The sequence below is a fragment of the Mauremys mutica genome, chromosome 13, assembly GCF_020497125.1.
Source record: "Mauremys mutica isolate MM-2020 ecotype Southern chromosome 13, ASM2049712v1, whole genome shotgun sequence".
Taxonomy (NCBI): Eukaryota; Metazoa; Chordata; order Testudines; family Geoemydidae; genus Mauremys; species Mauremys mutica.
The window spans coordinates 6,054,607-6,073,200 of record NC_059084.1 but is presented as its reverse complement, the minus strand read 5'-3'; the positions used below and the strand labels follow the sequence as shown (position 1 = coordinate 6,073,200).

At 44.1% G+C, this 18,594-nt stretch overlaps 1 protein-coding gene across 7 annotated transcripts in view; it reads left to right on the top strand.

Annotated features, from left to right (window-relative positions):
• Positions 1-18,594, top strand: part of COL20A1 (collagen type XX alpha 1 chain) — a 95,848-nt gene that overhangs the window by 47,608 nt on the left and 29,646 nt on the right. For 3 of the 7 annotated variants that reach the window (XM_044985622.1, XM_044985616.1, XM_044985617.1), the window contains 7 exons: positions 3,321-3,463; positions 4,868-5,009; positions 5,784-5,840; positions 8,363-8,401; positions 12,080-12,218; positions 14,203-14,345; positions 14,716-14,825. In XM_044985622.1, coding sequence (XP_044841557.1) covers positions 3,321-3,463; positions 4,868-5,009; positions 5,784-5,840; positions 8,363-8,401; positions 12,080-12,218; positions 14,203-14,345; positions 14,716-14,825 — 773 coding nt within the window. Of the gene's footprint in view, positions 1-3,320; positions 3,464-4,867; positions 5,010-5,783; positions 5,841-8,362; positions 8,427-12,079; positions 12,219-14,202; positions 14,346-14,715; positions 14,826-18,594 lie in introns of all 7 variants that reach the window. The other 4 variants (XM_044985619.1, XM_044985623.1, XM_044985621.1 and 1 more) reach the window with 4 other exon arrangements.

Here is an 18,594-nt window from a genome sequence, read left to right as displayed (position 1 = left end):
TTGGGACCTATCGGAGTCTTTAGTATCTGTGCCATAAACCTAACGATCTTCCTGTTTGCTCCCTTTCAAGGATTGTAAGGCAGCTGCCATCCTTGTGCATGAGAAGGGAGGATGGGACTCCCTTTCAAACCCACCAAGACTGTTCTTTCAAAAGCTTGGATGAGCGAAGTGAGGCATCCCATCCCCTTTCTCCTCCTCCACCTGAGGTTGCCACCAATCTGCATTTGTCCTGAAGGACAAAATTATCAAAGTTGGATGAACCCCCCCCCCACACATTTCAATGCTTGTGTTCGAAACTACAGCAATGTGCGGTGATGCTGGGTGAGCATGAAATGATACTTCATCAGCACATTGCGACCTGGCATTATTGTCCAGCACGGTGATTCAAAGCCCCAACCTCTTAGGAATAGGGTGTGATGTGTCATTTAAAGGAATGCCTGGGAACAAACATAGGACTCTAACTGTATAGCGAGCTGGGTTTTTCCACTCTCAGGAGTTAAATACCTGGCCTGGGAGTAGAACACAGGTTGGTCTGTCACCCTCTGGAGCTAACATCCACAGTGGCAAAGTCCTGAATAGACAGGTCCTTAAACCTGGGCAAGCTGATGCTTAGTTTAGTAAATAAGTTTAATGAAATTAATGGCGAGGAGCGGAAATGCTGGGAAGAATCCAGAATACTGAGCAATGAGGGCAAGAGAAACTCAGCTGCATCGTGCGTGTAATGATGATGGATAAGGCTCCGAAGGGACATTTGAAATGGGCAGCAGTGCTGCTGGGCAGAGAGCTCTGGAGCTTTACCCTGATTTGAGGACACGTACGTTATACCAGTTAGACTGAGGAGTCAGAAGGCTGTCAAGGAAGCGTGGAAAAGGTTTAAGGGGCAGCACATGAGGCTGGCACAGATGGCACTCGCCATGTCAGAGAAACTCACTTCCTCCTGGGCAGCCCAGAAATGTGACCTTTCCCCTGTCTGTCAGATCCGTGCTGTCAGATTCTGCAGGGCCCTGGGAGCTTTCCAAGTGATTCCGACTGTGAAGTTTTCCGCTAACTTACTCTATCTTGTTAGCTTGGGTTATCTTAAAATAACGACAGGGAAACAGGGAATGGGTGGCACATCCTAGCTGACTGAAATGGCCAGTACAGGCAGCAAACCTGTGAGAGGCGCTGGGTGCTATGGAGCAGGCTGGGGGTGGACTTGCATAATGGTTAGGGTGGGAGGCTGGCCTTGTGGTCGGTGTGGAGGTGACAGGGCCTAGTGGCCAGAGGCCAAATCAGGAGCCAAGTTGCCAAAAGAGCGAGCTGGAGCTAAGCACTGGGAATCAGAAGCAAAGGGTCAGACCCGGAGAATCAGCCAGAGCAGGGGCTGGCACCAGGGCAGGAACCAGGAACCGTGAGTCAGTGGGAAAAAGCCAGGAACAAGGAGTTAGGAGCAGAACCAGAAACCCAGCAGCGGGCGTGGAATGCTATTGAGCAGCCAGGGACCCGGCGCTGATACAGGGCTTCAGGATTGCCTGCTGAAGTCTTCAGCCAGTCAGGACGTCTGGTTCATCAGCTAAACTCACCTGAAGGCAGTGAGCTGGGTCTGGGTTTGGTGGTGGGTCCCGGACCTAGGGAGCACCCACAGAGCATGGGATAGTGCAGGATTGTTAAGTGAGGGTGCTACTGGAGGGATATTCCCTCCCGCACTGGCCTTGCATACAGCGAGTATTTTCAGAAAGTCTCCTACCATTGATTAAGCACCAGCACCGTTGGTGGAAGTACTAGTGTAGACAAGGCACTGGCATTTTTTGACTACTGTGTTATCTAATCCCACTCTGAGCAGGCCTAGATGATCTCGTGATGGGGAGTCTGGTGGGAACAGGTGTTATCTGGGCTCCGCTGAAACACGCTTTCAACCTTAACTTTTTTCTGAACATAGTGGGTTTTTTTGTTTGTGACTCAAGAACCTGACCTGGGCCCAGGGAGACTGCTCCCCTCCTTCACCCCAGAACAAACACACTTCAGCCTGTCCTTGTTTACCTCACCGTGGGCTGCCATGCAGCAGCACCCTCAAGGCTCAGTCAATAGTTTTTGATTTGGTTTCAATAAAACAAGCTTATTTGATCCAGGAAAAAAGGAGAGAAAATCAATGAGAATGCAAAGCGAGCCACAAAGCTTCATTCAAAGCACATTCTGAGGTGACCACAGTCCTCTGGGTGGGCAGAAGGTCATATTTGTGTTATAGGTAAAGCTTGAGAAGAGAGAGCTCATATCCTGGATTCAGCCATGTCCTTACTTGTCCTTTGGGTTCATCTGCTACATTTTTGCCTCTCTCAGTTTACCTTGCTTCCTTCTTTCCTCCTTAGACTTTCCCTTCTTAGTGCCAGCCTTGTCCCCTCTTGGTTTTCAAGACCAGACTCTGACCGTTGGGCAAGAGACCATTTAGCAACAAACTCCTTTTTTGGGTGACTCCATATTTCTCTCTCAAGCCCTGTGATATCTTTGAACCATACGTCAAGCGGAGGTTGCCTATCCCTTTCTTGCAGTTGGCTTCCTCAGCCATTGTCTTAGGGTGTGTCTACATTGCGCTAAAACACCTGCAGCACCAAGTCTCAGAGCCTAGGTCTATTGAGTTGGGCTCGCAGGCCTTGGGCTTTGGGGCTAAAAATTGCAGCATAGACAATTGGGGCTGGTCTGGAGCCTAGGCTCTGAGACCCTTACCGCTGTAGGAGTCACATTCAGCTCAGGATATGCAATGGGAATCGCACCCAAACTTCACATGAAACATCTTCAGAAGTCTGTGGGTGTCACACTCTGCAAGGCTGCTAATATTTTAGTAAGAAATTGAATTTAAAAACAAGAAGGGACAGATGGACGTTGCATTTACTGGACAATATTAACTTAGCGATGACATCAGAGTAAATTGGAATGTTCGATCCACTCCTGACCATCTCTAAAGCCAATTCACAATGTGCCTTCTTTATATCTTGGGTGAGAGATACATGCCACCTTGGGTATCTGTGGGGTACACTTATATTTCTTTATGCTTCTAGGTCTCCCGTCTCCTCTCCAAAGCTTTTCTTCCAGCTCCCAGGCCTCTCTTGTCTCAGTGTTGAGACCTCTCTCTATACCCTTAGGCAACCCACTCCCCTCCAAGAACCCGGTCTCTCTCATTCCCTGGCCCCAAGGTGACGCCCCTCTGTCTCCGTTCTGAGCGCTCACTATTATGGTAGCAGAGCAGTGAAACACTTACTAATGTGCTAGACAGGGAGTGTTTTTGGCCTAGTTTGTATCCATTGCTATCTGCCCATCATCTAGTTCATCTTTGTTCCCTGCTGCAGCTTCCCAGAGCCCACCCACCAACCTCCTTATAGACTCGGAGACCCCCAATAGCCTGCAGGTCCACTGGAGACCCCCTGGCAGCCACATACAATACTACAGAGTAACCTACGCTCCTGAATCTGATGACAGCGCTCAGCAAACAGTAAGTTCTCAGTTGCTTTTGGACATGCCAGGCACCTGACTAAAGAGACACGGGGCCAGTGTCATCCCTGATATGTCTCTATTGAACTCAGTGGGGTTACCCCAAGGATAAATTTGGTCAAGAGTACAAGAGCAACTCACTTCCTCCGTCTGATTAATGGCAGCGCATTGGAGACAGGAAGGGCGTGTTCAGTTGTGAATTCAAGCCAAGGCCTTCTAGGCTCTTGCATGGATTTCTGTATAAAACATCAGGAGAATTCATTGCAATCAAAGCCCCTCAGACTACAGCCGCCTCTTTTATCCTCTCCCTCGCCATAAACCAGAGTGCTGCCTTTCCAATAGGTGAAGGATTATGGACAAATCCCCCACTCTGACCTAAAGTGATTAAGCGTTAACCTTTATCACTCAAATTTTCCGTTTAGACCCAGTTAGACTGCAGTACCATAAGGAAGTTTGAAATTCATCTGGATGGAGAATGTCCCCATGTTCATACAGAGCTGCCCAGCACCTAGATAAGCCTGGGCTGATGACTTTCTTCCTCCAGGCTATAGCTTCAATAGGAAACCAAAGCAAGAAACCAAAGCTGATGAAACTCCCTCGGTGTTTCCATTTAGTTGAGGCAACATTGGCCTGAGACCGGTAGGCTTGTCCAGTTTAGATATCCATTAGGAAAATGCTAACAGGGGACATTTTCCAGAATAAATAAGAAAACTTTCAATGGCAGCTGGATGCCTAACTCCCCACTGTACCTTTGAAAATCTTCCCTGGTGAGCCGAGGGGCAGTCTCGGCACCTAGCGGGAATCTAAGGGCTGGCGGTGGGGGCGCGGGGGTCTGCAGGAAAAGTGCTGGGAGAAGAGAGGATTTTTTGTTTTGCTCGTAATTCCAAAAAATTTTTTTTAAGTATTTTCAGGTTGAATTAAAAATGAATTTTTTTCAAAATTTTCATGGCAACCAAAAAATCATTTGAGGTCAAATGAAACATTTTGTCGAGACAAAATTGTTTCATTTTGCGTCATTCATTTTTAAATTTTTTAAAATGTTTGTAAAAATAAAATGAAAGGAAATGTTGAAATTGAAAGCGATTTCAACCCGAAAAATTGAAATGTTTCATTTACAAAATGTGGAAAGGAAACATTTTGATTTTGGGGAGATTTCCTCCTCTCCCTCCCCTCCCCACCAACTGAAACAGTTTGGAGGAACCAACATGAACCTGAGGAACGTTTCAATGGCGCTGAAGCTGCTGCGTAGGCAGAAACAAGTTTGGGGTGAAAAACCTTTCCCAGTTCTAGCCGGGAAGGGGAGTGGGGTCATCAGCCCTTAAACTGCTTTGCTGTTGCCCTGTATTGCCCACTTGTCTCCGCAAATGAATAAAAGCTGGAAGAGTCTTTCCCATCTCTGCCGTAGATAATGGTTTCTGGTAAAAGCAGCGGAGTGACCCTGCAGTCACTGCTTCCCAATACAGAATACAAGGTGATGGTTTCTGCTGTCCGTGACACAGGAGAGAGTGACGCTGTATCCACCACTGGCCAAACTGGTAGGCAAATCAGTAAGCATTTACCTTTGATGCGTTGCCTTTTATCCAGAGATCTCCAATAATTTACAGAAGTGTGGGGCTGTCATTACCCCTATTAAGCTGGGGCTTGGAAAGAGTAACAGGGAAAAGCAACGTTAGAAGTTAAAGGGCCAGAGACCGATTTAGCCAAATTAATCTCAGTGTAACTCTGTGGAAGTCAACAGAGATACTCCTCAGATTAGTTTCACCCTGGAAGTATATGAAGATTTACTTGCTTGTGTAGGATAAGCAGTTTACATGTAGGGCCTGCCTTTCAGAAGGGTTGGTCACCCTTTTGCAGATGTAATTTGCACAGAAAGTTGAACTGTGGGTATAAATCTGAGTAATACAAATGAAAATATAGATGTAGCTACCAGTCTGTGTTTGCAAATCAGATAGTTAGAGATGCATGTACTTGGATATACAACCACGGTCCATTCTGCAGGCACAAAAATGAGGGTGCAACATTTTCAGGGTACAACTTGTGCCCTGGAAAGGGAGCTAAGTCCTCAGCCCTTTTGCAAATTCCAGTAGGAAAGTGAATGTCTACCCTCTTTAAAAAGGGGAATGAGGTTGGAGATAATAGGTCCCCACTTGGAACAATGTGCCCAAGACATGGCTCAAACAATGTGCCCATTTCCTATCATGTTCCCAAGCTATTGTTTCCAGTCAGAAGGGAGCACAGGGAAGGTCTAATAACCATGAACAATAGCGAGCCAAACATCACAGTCCCAGAATCAGGACTCACAAATGCATTTATTCTTACAGCTTCTGCCTTGGCTAAACTGCCCTCAGCACAAGGCTCCGTTCCCTTCAAAACAGAGGGTAAGTCACGTGGGAGAAAGCTGAAATTCACAAGCGTCCTCTTGCAGTAGCAACTCAAGCTGTTGGGGCTTAGCACTTCAAGTAGGACTGGGTGTAAGTCATTTCTCACACCATGGAAGATGATGCAGGGGACATGTATCTTTCCAGCATGAGTCTAATGTAAACCCAGCAGGTGTAGGTGTAACCTATGCCTGATTGGTGTGGTGCTCTATCCCCCTCTGGAGATTGAGGTGCCTGGGCTAAGACACGTGGCTTTTAGCTCATGCATTAGAGACTCATACACTAAGCTTCAGAGGACCCAGTTTCCATCTCGCCTATGAATGACCGGGCTCTGTCGGCGTTACAAGTGAGGGCTCATCTGGAATTTTAACTGGGAAGACTCTGAAGCTTAAGATGCACTTCCTCAGCTAGGGGAAGAGTGTGCAGGCTGTTCTGCCGTTTTTTGAGATCTGGGTTCTCTGAAATGCTTTTGTTCTGAACAAATGACACTTTGCTTTAAGGAGGCTGTTTGGTCGCTGATTGGCACTGTTATTGCCCAGGGAGAACAGAACTGCAGGGGCTGGAGGTCAGTCCGACCTGCTGAGGTGGTCACACTTGATACACAGGGGACTGCAACCCAGGGCCGGGTCTGAGAGTGGGAGAATTGTGTGATTCCACCCCAAGACAGAGTGATGTCTCAACACCTAAAAGGAGCGCTCTTAGAGAGAGCAGGAGGGTCAGAGGTAGAACTCACCAGGAACTGATCATTTCAATAGAACCCTATTCCATTTCTTTATCGCACAGTACTGGTTCTAATCCCAGGTCTACAGAACTCTTCCAGAAAGAAAAACTTGCTTTATGTGCATGCAAACCAATGTACCTCAAAATAATGGAGGCCAGTGGAAAATGTCAATTTGGTTTAGTACCTGATGTCCATAGTCCCAGAGCCATCAGACTCACAGCCTTCAGGTCACCCCGGAGTGCTATGGTACCAACCGCCTGTGGCTCATACTTGGTGGGTGAGAGGGGTCACAAATTAACACAGTGAGCTGGGCTATTTGCCATGGGGAATGGGGAGGGAATGACCAGCTCCTCCTACCTTTTACAGTAGTCAAGAACTGAAAACTGGAACCCTGCTTGTCTGGTGAGCTATGAAATGCCATATGATGTAGTAATAGCAACAGAACGTTTATAATGCAACCTTAATGTAATGAGCTGCTAAGCTGCATTAAACTAGTGACCTAAAAAGCCATTTAGGAAATAGCCAACCTCTCAAGTGTGCTTGATTTTCAGGGACATCTCTGACTTTCAAATATTTTCCTTGTCCCAGTTTCATCTGGCATCCATGGCCCTGGGATTTAACCAGCAGCAAATAATTGAAAGTAACATTCATGCTCTGTTTTCTAAAACACTGCCATACGCAAACCACTTAAATGGGGAGAGCACTTTATAACTTGTCACCAAAGAGCTTTTGATTCTAGTCCTTTGTCCCTAATTTATATGAGTAGCATCCATATATTTCGCTCTCGCTGCCTCAGGGATGTTATAAGATTGAGCAGAGAATTTCCTGAAAAGGTGAACGGCAAAGGATTGCCATTTTTTTTTAAAGATTAAGTTCCAAAATTTAATAACAAATGAATAAAAATGAAAGAATGCACTTAAGTCCAGATCTTCAGAATTACCTGGACATGCATAGTCTTTGTGTGCAATTCTGCATATGCAGCCATGGCAATTGCATATGCACATTTTGAGTGTAAATGCCTGCACAGATTTTGTGCATGTGGTTGTTTATACTAGCTTCTGAGAATCTTGTCTATGCCACTTAAACATGATGTGGAGAGGCAAATTTTGCAAAGATGAAATCTCAGCTCCATGCTCAAAAATGGTTGGGCAATTGTGTTCCTTTGTTTTGCAATGCAGTTAGAACAATCATTTATGCAAACTGGGCAATTACATATGCATTACATGTTTAGGTATCCAGACTACAACTAACCAGAAATATCAAAGAAAAAGCCCATTATAATGACGTTTAAGCCCACAATGGGCGAGCAGTAGTAGAAGATTGAGTCAAAGTTATGATGAAGAGGCCTGCCGATAGAGGACAATCATTTCAAAGGCTTGAGTGATGAGTGAGCCATGCAAAACCTTGCAAACTTCCATATTTGCATGTGCGGATTGGCTAGGTGCATATGCAGCTTCTTGTCATAGACCCAAGTTTGCATGGAGTACAAGTTTTCAACCAGTGTGTCTTCAAGCTGTTGAAAATATGGCCCAAATGTATGCTGTTGGATTGCTCATAAGTGTAATGATTATTGCTACCATCAGGCTGGGCCCTGGCCTCAAGGAATAGACCATATTGTAAGATACTCCAGTATATGTGCGGTATATGTGCCAAGATGTCTACACAGACTCACTCACTAGGTCTTTATGTGCTTTCCATTCTGCTGCAGACCACAGCCATGGCTGCTCTATTCCTGTAATAAATTGCCAGTTTGGTTTCCATTGGGTCTCACGATTTTTCCCATTTTTTTTCCCTCCTGCAGCTTGCCCCACTATCAGTTCCACTGAAGGCTCCCTGCAAGGTACCTTACTAGTTCTCAGTCCCAGGTGGGCTCTGTCATGAATGTGAAAACACTGTCTGATCCTGACTAATCTTTAATCTTCATCGCTGTTACGAAAGCTTGCCCGGCACACGTTCATGGCATCTTCCCCACACCCAGAGTGCTGTTGCCGAGCCGGAAAGTCTGATGCAGGAAACCTGGGAGAGCTCAACAAATGTCTCTACTGAATGCCTTCATTTCCTTTCCCTTTCCCCACCACATTGGGCAACAGAAATACATTTCCCTGTTGTCCTGAGTATCTTATTTCATCCATCCAAGCTAGGGAGGTAGATTTATGCACCTCAGCTCTCCCATCACCCACCTGTGTCAACCTTTTTGGGGGAACAGCTAGTGGTTAAGGTTGGGAATTGCAAAGCCTCATAGGAAGTTAGGCATCCAACTTCCTTTGCACCGCAAGGCGATGTGTGTGCCTAATGCACTTAGGCTCCTTCAGTAACCCCAGCCTAAAGGTTTTCCCCCTTTCCCTCCCACGAGGTAATCTCTGCAGGTTGTAAAGGATGTAGACATGCCCAGGGCTAGTGTCAGGACTCAAATGGTATATATTTAACTAGGGGAACTCTACTCCCCGTTTATCCTCTCTATACACTCTAGGACGCATTATATATAGTTGGCAACCTAGGAAGTGACTTGTACTGCCTATATGGAAGCCCCAACCCCACACCTTCCTAGAGAGATCTAGTGGTCAGGGCTCCAGCCTGAGATTCAGAAGACCTGGGTTCAATCCCTAGCCCTGCCAGGGACTTAGAATCATAGACTATCAGGGTTGGAAGGGACCTACTCCAACCCTCTGCTCAAAGGAGGACCAATCCCCAGAGATATTTTTGCCCCAGATCCCTAAATGGCCCCCTCAAGGATTGAATTTACAGCCCTGGGTTTAGCAGGCCAATGCTCAAACCACAACTTCTTTGAGTCGCTTAAGGGACGAGATTTGAGCTGGGAGATGTGATTCCCAGCTCATGTAGACATACCCATGCTAGCTCTGGTTGAGCTAGCACCTAAAAATAGCAGTGTATCTGTGGCTGCATGGGCCACGGCTCAGGGTAGCTGTCTGAGTACATACCCAGGGGTCAGGCAGTGCTCGGGGGAACCATCCATGGTGCTGCTGGCACAGTGCTATTTTTAAGTGATCGCTAGGCCGGAGCTAGCATGGTCAGCTGGAAATCACTCCTCCCAGCTCAAACGTAGCCATACCCTTAGTCTCTCTCTGCCAGAGTTCCCCAACCATGAAAAGAGAATAATGATAATAGGACTTCTCTGCCTCACAGGCGTGCTGTGAGGATATATAGGTCAGAGACTGTGAGGTGCTCAGAACCTCTGGTAAAGGGGGACAGATAAGTATCTAAGATCCATAGACTGCCCTGTTTGACCTCTCTCCCCACGTTCCTGCAAGACTACTCAATCTGTGTACATCCAGGCCAGACTAATCAAGCCATAATACCCAAGCAAACATTTCTTTGCCTGTATGTCTCTGTAACTGTCTTGCATGATACAGGTGATTCATCAAAAGAAATAGCCCAGTGCCATTGCTGTTTCACTGGTGGATTAATAATATGGTTATAACTATAATTTAAATTTTGCTTTTAAACATTGTTATTATATTTGATATACATTTTAATGGAGGTGATAATATGCCAAATCCCAGGGTTCTTAAATCAGAGAGAAATGGGTCTGAAACCGGTCAGAATAATCTGATGAACACTTCAAATGCTGCATAATGACAATGTGCATTAGAGCATCCCAAATGCAAAATACCCACCAGAACGAAGATCCAATCAGTAGCCCGTGGTGCTGAGGTGGGAGAGTACAGATTGCAAGGGAAATGATATGATGAATTTGTCCTCCCTTCTCTTTAAAACAAACTGGCTATTTCCCCTCACCCTTCCCAGCCTGCTGTAAAAAAACACCCGAGTGCAAGGTCTGCTTGTATTCAAATCTGAAATAAGAAAGTGACTCACGGAGTTTTAATGATGAGCTGGGAAAGAGAGATGAAGCTACATGAAGCTGGAGATGAGATGTCAAAGATGTCAGGGGAAAAATCTTTGTAGACCGCATAAGGCAGGGTCACCTCTGGGCAGTTGTTGAAAAATGATGAGAGAAATGGAAATACTTTACTTTACCAACTTCCATGGCTCTCGCACATGAGAGGATACATTTTACAGCAGAGAATAATTCTCTCTTTTTTCCCTTCCCTAAGCAATTACTGGAGAGAATCCACTTCTTTTATGATAATATTTGGCATCAGGTTGAAAAGGCAGAACTCATTATAGCTTGCGTTTTTTTCAGAGCAAATTTTTTTAGTTTTTTTTTAATTTTGTAGATTTTTTTTTAAAGTGCCACTCTTATTTATTAGGCCTTGCTACAGTGGCTGAGGCCTTTGCGAACAGTAATTAATTCATTCCAGGAACAAATAACCCAAATATATTTTGAAGGTTCCTAGGTAAATACAGTCTGTCACCTATCATTTATAAAACTCAAGGATGTTAAAGCAAGGAAACAAATAGTGGATCTTACACTGCTCACATAGTGAACAAACATATCATTTTTCTCAAATGTAAAAAAAAATCATATTTTATCATAAAACAACCTTAACTCTGCTCCATAATAAATATTATTCATTCATCATTTATCTCAAAATTAATCTTTTGGTTGCATGGCCAATTCCTAATCAACTAGGCCAGTGGTTCTCAAAGCCGGTCTGCCGTTTGTTCAGGGCAGTTTGCCGCTCCAGGCCAATGGGAGCTGCAGGAAGGGCGGCTAGCACATCCCTCGGCCCACGCCACTTCCTGCAGCCCCCATTGGCCTGGAGCAGCGAATCGCAGCCAGTGGGAGCCGCAATCAGCCAAACCTGTGGACGCAGCAGGTAAACAAACCAGCCCGGCCCGCCAGGGGCTTTCCCTGAACAAGCAGCGGACCGGCTTTGAGAACCACTGAACTAGGCAACACTACCTTCCAGCTAGCTCACTCAACCTCTCTGGGCTTTTAATTATCTCTGCTGAAAAACGTGTCTAATAATAATTCTTTGCACCTGCCTAGTTACTTTTCATCTGTGGAAGTCAAAGAACATCACAGGGGTAAGCACTGCTATCTCCATTTGGCAGGTGGCCTAACCAACACAGATCTGAAGCATTTTGTATGGTCTAATGAGTACACAAAGGTTGACCACTTCAGGGATTGGGTTCTGTTCCCACCAACACTGCCACAAACTTTCCCTGTAACTTTTAGCAAGTCGCTTAGGGCCAGAGTTTCAAAAGTGCTCAGCCCATTATTCCAGATGGGTAGAATTTGCAGTTGTTCCCAGAGGCGGGAGCTGGGTTCTGGGCACTTTGGAAAATCTAGCCTGAAAATTTTCTGTTCCTCTGTTACCTGCATCTGGAAGATGGATCTGTGAATATTTCTCCTAAGCCAAAGTGGCACTTTGATGAGAAACACAGAGGATCCAAGTCAGAACACTGGCACAGTATGGAGTGTGTTTTGATCAGTCTGAGATTAGTTATACCTGCTAGCCTTCCTTCTTATTGGAATGCACTTGCCCTTGTTGAAAACAAAGCTCAACCATTGCTCAGGCAGATCCTTTAAAAAACATTGTTTTCCCTACTGTCTCTAAGTGTTTCTTTCTCTGCCCTTCTCTGGCTGCTCCAGGATTTGACATGATGGAGGCTTTTGGACTGGTGGAAAAAGAATATGCCTCCATTAAAGGAGTGGCCATGGAACCATATGTGTTCAGCGGGACCCGTACTTACACTCTCTTCAGAGATATTCAGCTAACCCAGAGAACAAGGTAGTTTGGGAAGGTAGCTGAGAACCGCATTGATTCCAACAAGAGTTTATTCTCTGTCTATTGCATAAACATTGGCTCTGGTCCACACAGTGAAAGGTATTGACTGGTGGGGGTGGATATAGACACTGGCCTAGTGAACACTCAACTGGCAATTTCCTAGTAAAAATACCATGAATGCTAACCCCACCCTAGTGAAACCAAAAAGAATGCAAAGATTTCCCCCCCCTTAGAAGACATGTATTGTGTGCTGATCCATAAATCAACCCCTGAATTGCCTCAAGATGGATCACATGATGGGACATGTCACATAGGAACTTCACTGAATACAGTGGGGTGATTGGGGTGTTGAGTTTTTGCAAGGTCAAGCTCAGATTTTTAGGTGCCTACGGGGACCTTCCCTGTCTTAGCTGTGTGCCTTCAATATCACTGCTGTCCAGAATTAAGTGCTCAAAGACAGCATGTGCTGACCAGAGAGTTCTGTTTAATTGCCCTCTGTTGGGGATACATTTAATTCTTTCCATGACTACTCCTCTCCTCATCCACATGCACTTAAAAGATCAAACTTCGAGGCAAAGCCTCAGCTAGAAACATGTTTGGGGCAGGACCTTTTTAACCTCTTTCACCCTTTCTCCTAATGTTCCTGGTTTGCAGTCCAGCAATTACTGTTGTAAAATACAGGCTTATAGCTGCACTGGGCAGCTTGATTTTGATTGACAGGAAGGATTAAGCAGTGACTTTGGAATGTGACTTCACTGTGCACCTCGTTAATTGGGCTCCTTCTCACAGTCCTATGCATCGTCCTGGGTCAACTTTCCTTCCAGGCAGCGCCAATGACCCCAGTAGCATTATGAAGTATAAATCAGGGGAGACTGGACTCTTAATAGTCAGTTTTATTTTATTTTGAATCCTAATTACTACAGCACTGGGATCATTTTAATCTTATTTAAAGAAGCAAAGCTTCTTACAGTAAACAGAGTAGGGGAATTCAGAGGGCTCTAAGTATTTAAAAAAGCATAGATAAATCCATTTGCTCAACCAGTAGGAGTATCAGATACACAAATATGCCCTTCCAAGGACATTATATCATTTAAAACAAAACAAAACTTGATGTTATGTTTGAAGCAGTCCTGAAAAGATGGTTGAAGAGTTGTGTATCTACTCATGCAAATGTGGCCCATGCAGATTATGAATGTATCTGCAACATGGCTAATTTTGCTTTCTTCATTCAGTTTTGACCTATGCCTTTTGAGTGATATTTGCATGCAGTAAGTGCTTTGTAACAAGTTTGGAACAGAAGTCTGGAAGAGAAAGCCAGACTTTCTCAGGACTCCATGGCTGGACTTGTTACAAGTCCTCTCACAGGTTTCATTTTTGAGTCCGAATTTTCACAAGTGATCTTAGTATGGCTCATGTGTCTTTTTTTCAAGGGACTTCTAAGTACCTCTATCAAGGCCTGAAGATCTTCCCCTAGTTTTCTACCCCATCCATCACAGCCATCATTCATTCCTCTTGACAAGGAGTTTTGGATAGGACTCTTTCAGAGCCTATCAAAGTAGCTCATAAGCTACCAGAAATTTCTCTTTTGAATGATGCAAGGCTGCATTCACTGTCTCTTCAGCATTCCCTGACCCAACACAGGGAGTGACAGATTGACCATGATGACTGGACCTGGACCTCCCTTGTCATGCTATGATAAGGCCACAGGGAAGCCCTGCACATGCAAAATTCTGCATGTGCTTTTAAAACCTGAGAGGAATGTACAAAATATGGAGCAGATTCTCTACTGGGGTAAGTCCTTCAATTTCAACCGAGTTACAGCAGCAGAGGATCTGGCCTACAAATGAGCCTCACTCAGGCTATCATGCCTCGGTAACATCACTCTGTCTGTAGCTCAGAACTGTTCTGGTTGTCAGGAAGGTAGAACATAAGCCCCTGGCATTCATTATCATTAGTCACTGAGTGACTTCTGCTTATCTCATTCCAGTGAAGTGCTTCTCTCTGGGATTCCGTCTGCGCACACCATCAGCATCCTCCTCCGGCTCCTTCCAGAGGCTCCCAAAGAGCCCTTTGCCGTGTGGCAGCTAACAGATGAGGACTTCCAGCCACTCCTCGGGGTTATACTTGACTGTAAGGTTTCATGTAGTATAGATCAGATTCCGGTATTTGAAAGAGTAACAGAACCAACTTCTATACTCAGTTGGACAATTTTATTATTGAAACTTGCCAGTGTCCAGCATGAACATTACAGAAGCTATTGAAATAACATATGCAAATGTTTATCTGTATAGTTAAAAACCCACTAAAAACTAATTTTATTTACTCCATTTTGCAATATATTCTTTACTTTGACCATTATTTTCCTTTTTTGTGCTTTTATAGCTTGACAAGTATTAAATATTTCAGTATGTTTAAGCTTATATATTTCTTCAACATGCTGTAGGTGAAATCAAATTCTATTTTAATTCTAAGTTCTTATTTGTCCTATTTTCCCCTGTAGCCAGTAAGAAATCCTTGACCTATTTCAATCATGACTACAAGGCTGATTTACAGGAAGTCACCTTTGACCAACAGGAAGTGAAGAAGATATTCTATGGGAGCTTTCATAAGGTCCTTATCAAGGGAGGGAGTAACTTAGATCATTATCTCACAAGGGCAGGCTGAGAAAAAATGCACTCAATATATATTATTTGTACTGAAGAGTGGTTATAAGAATGTTCTTTTAAAAGTAATTAGCAAATTGGCCAACCTCTTTGTGTTGATTTGCAATTGTAAGGAATTTTGAGTCCTCCCATATGAAAAATACATATTTTCCAAGTATTGAATATTTCTTAAAATGCATTACATACTTAAAATACACGTGAGCATACGAAATATATCCACACATTAAAAACTTGGCTAATTGTCATATTTAAAATGTAATATTTGGTGGAAACATGAAATGCTACATATATATATAGCATTTCATACGTATGTTGAATCATGTGCTTCCTTTTTAAATATGAAATTTTTGCCAGTTTTGTACGGTATAAATATTTGATATATTTTCATAAAAACGCTTTAGCAAAGATATAACCACCCTGTGAAAAGTATGTCTTTTTCTCCATAAGAGATGCATTATAAGAGCTAACATAGTAGCTGATTCAGTTCACTCACTTTGATTTTAATGTTGCCCTGATATGTGTCTCTCAACGTATCTGTTTATTGGAGTGTATGCATGTCCATTTATGATGCAGCGTGGTAGTCCCAGTGGTGCATAGCATCGTACTCATGTAATTGCACTATCCTTTTTTCTCTGGCTGTATAGTTGAAATGTCAACTCTGGTCCCAGCCATGAGAAGATTTAAGCTTTTAAATAGTTCCTTTGAAGTCAATGAGACTACTTATGGCCTATTGGCCTTAAAGTTAAATGTATGTTTATGTCTATGCAGAATCGCAGTCTAAGTGCAAAAGAATTTGCGAGTCTTTGCCTAGTCCTGGTGCACACTGTAAAATCACCTCTCGGTTCAGCAGAGGGAATCACCTACTCACGAGAGGCAAAGGACTGGGAATGGCTGGCTGTAGTATGAACTGGGGTTGAGGTGGATATGCCTAATAGTAGGTGTTTGTGGGGGACATGGAATAAGCTGTGAAAGGGCTGGACAAGTTAGGCTAGTAGGGGGTTACAGGTCAGGGTGTCAGTACCCTGGCCATACCTGTCCAAGGGGAGCGTGCCCAGTGGCTGACTGCTCTATTCCTGGCTTTAACTGGAGTCGCCGGTTTCTCTTCCATACCCGTCACTTTCTTCCTCATATGAGAGTAAGAATTAAAAAGGGAAATGTAGGAAACAGGAAGGTACTGAAATAAAGCAATTGGGTATGTGATAGACCTACAGTTTGTCATGTGGGCACAGCTATTCACTCTGCTAACCCATAAAAAGGTGAGTTACCACGGAGCCCATTCTAAGGCAATATAGCCAGTGGATATGCACAGGTCTGGGACTCAGGAGGCCTCGGTCCAATTCCCAGCTCTGCCACTGACTTGCTGGGTGACCTTGGGCATGTCTCATCCCTTCCTGTGCCTCAATTTCCCCATCTGTAAAAATGGGGATCATGATACTGACCTCCATTCTAAAGTGCTTTGATCTCTAAAGATGAACAGCGCTAGATAAGAACTAGGTGGTGGTATTATTCCCAGCTGAAGTGCCAGAAGCAATCATTTTTTAAGCTCAAAGTTGAGGGCACCTGGCAGATTTGTCAGAGGTTGTTAGAAATGAGGCTGTTTTTTGCCTTTTGATTTTGGGACAACAACTTTACAAAGCAGTGGAAAACAATGGCTTTTTGTGGCGCATCCTTCATACATGATCCATAAAACACTTTTGCAGAGATCAGTCCTAACCTGAATAGAAGGGGGTGGTTGTAACAAGATTTCATGAAGGAGAAGTAACTCTGTGTTCTGGAGGCTGGAGAGGAGGATGGTTAAAGATAGATGGGGGATTTGGAGACAGGGAGAAATGAGGGGGAAATGGTAGAGAGCTTGGGCACTGTAATTTCTCACCGTGTAAAGACAGAATGTTCTTTTTTCTATTGAACTCCCCACAGCCTGTATCTAGGCAGCAGGCACTCCTTAGGGGATTGCCTCAGCCAGAGTAGGTAGTGTTTTATTCCTGAATGCTTCTTGCAAGAGGTCGGAAGAGTGTCTTCCCTCCCAGGACCTTCCACGGTGACTTTACCTTGACACAATGCAAGCCTTGAACGCGCTCGTTAAAAGCCCAATGTATTCAAGAGGGAGTAAAGGGAAGCGTGGGCCCTGCCTGGCAAGATCTCAGCTAGGTAGGCGCAGTTCAGATCATTATGGAAAAGAAGCCGTGTCACATTCACAAAGAACTCATCATCTCAGGTCTGCTGTCTCTTTCTCCTTGGCCCCTCACCTTGGGTAGTTTGTCAGCGAGATCGCCGCTGCCCCACAGCTGACTGCCATCCAACCTGGCTTCTTGCACGGCTATACAGGTTTCTGTTAAATATGCAAGAGAAAAACACATTCTTTTTTTCCCATCTGTACCAAACATCATCTTTGTATTTGCTGTTAATAACCCCTTTCCAAACAGAATAATAACTGTGAGACTGAGAACAGCATTAGAAGATTATAAAAGAAAAGCCCTGCATTTTCACGTGGGGTAGAAGGAGAGATCTTTGTATTAAAGCAGAGGCCTTTCATAGCGTAGCTCAGGGACTGCTAATGGGGTATTCTTTCACCACCAGTTAACCACTTCAAATCTGGACCAGGTAACTGGCTGGGAGGGGAAAAAATAATAATTCCCTGCGCCCCTCTAATTAATTAATTAATTAATTGAACTTCAAAAACTTAGAAAATGTTCACTTGTTTGACTGAAAATAAAGGAACATTTTTTTTTAAATTTTCGTCAAAATTGTCCCCAACTTTTTTTTTCTAATTTAGAAATTAAAACTCTCCACCCAAATTAGCACCTTACAACTAGACTTGAGCAAAGAATGGACTTTTTGGTTTGGGAGTCAAACTGAAAACTTTGCTGGGAGAGGGGGAAATGTGGTTTGGTTCCAGCTGAAACTGACTCTTTTTGTTTGATTTGAGTCAGACAAAACAATTTTTCATTTTGTTTCAGGTCATTTTGGGGGTGTTGTCTCACTTTTTTTTGGTTGTAAATTAGCTATATTTCAAAACAAAACACTATTTCATTTCAAAATGTCAAAACATTTTGTTTCAGAAACATCAAAACACAATGGTTAACTTTCCTTTTTATTTTTTTCCAAGCTAAAACTATTTGCTGAATTCTACCCAAATTCATGAATAGTTGAGGAGTTTTGAAAAAATGCATTTTTCAGCAAACCTCTATTTGCCAAAAAAAAATTGCCCTGCTCTACTTACCAACTGTCCCAGTAGACAACCCACGGACTAAACTAATTATGAAGGCTGATCTGCTCCACATCAGAGCTCCAGGAATGGCTCCTCCAGAAGAGGGTTGACATCCAACAGTGGGCTCCTATGGCTCTTTAGGTGCAGGCAAAGTCTGATTAACTGTATCTCTGCTAACTCAAGCTGTTGGTTACCCTGAACTCATGTATGTCTTTCAGGGTTTGACTGTACAGGAACTGTGCTCCGGCTCTCAGCTCTATCCTGCGTCCCTTTTTTCCATCCCAAGAGTTGGCCTAGAGGAAGCCAAAAGTCCTGTGCTCCAAAGCCTTCAGTGCATAAAGTGGGCTGTTGGTTGTTTTTTTGACAGAAACTTTTCACCATCTTTACTGACACTGTTATGGGCTGAAGGCTTCCGCGCACAAGGATTCCTGGCTTGCTCAGGGAAGAGGCCTGGGAATCTGAAGAAGAGCTTTTCTCTTGCATAGCTCCTAAACTCTGCAGGAGTACT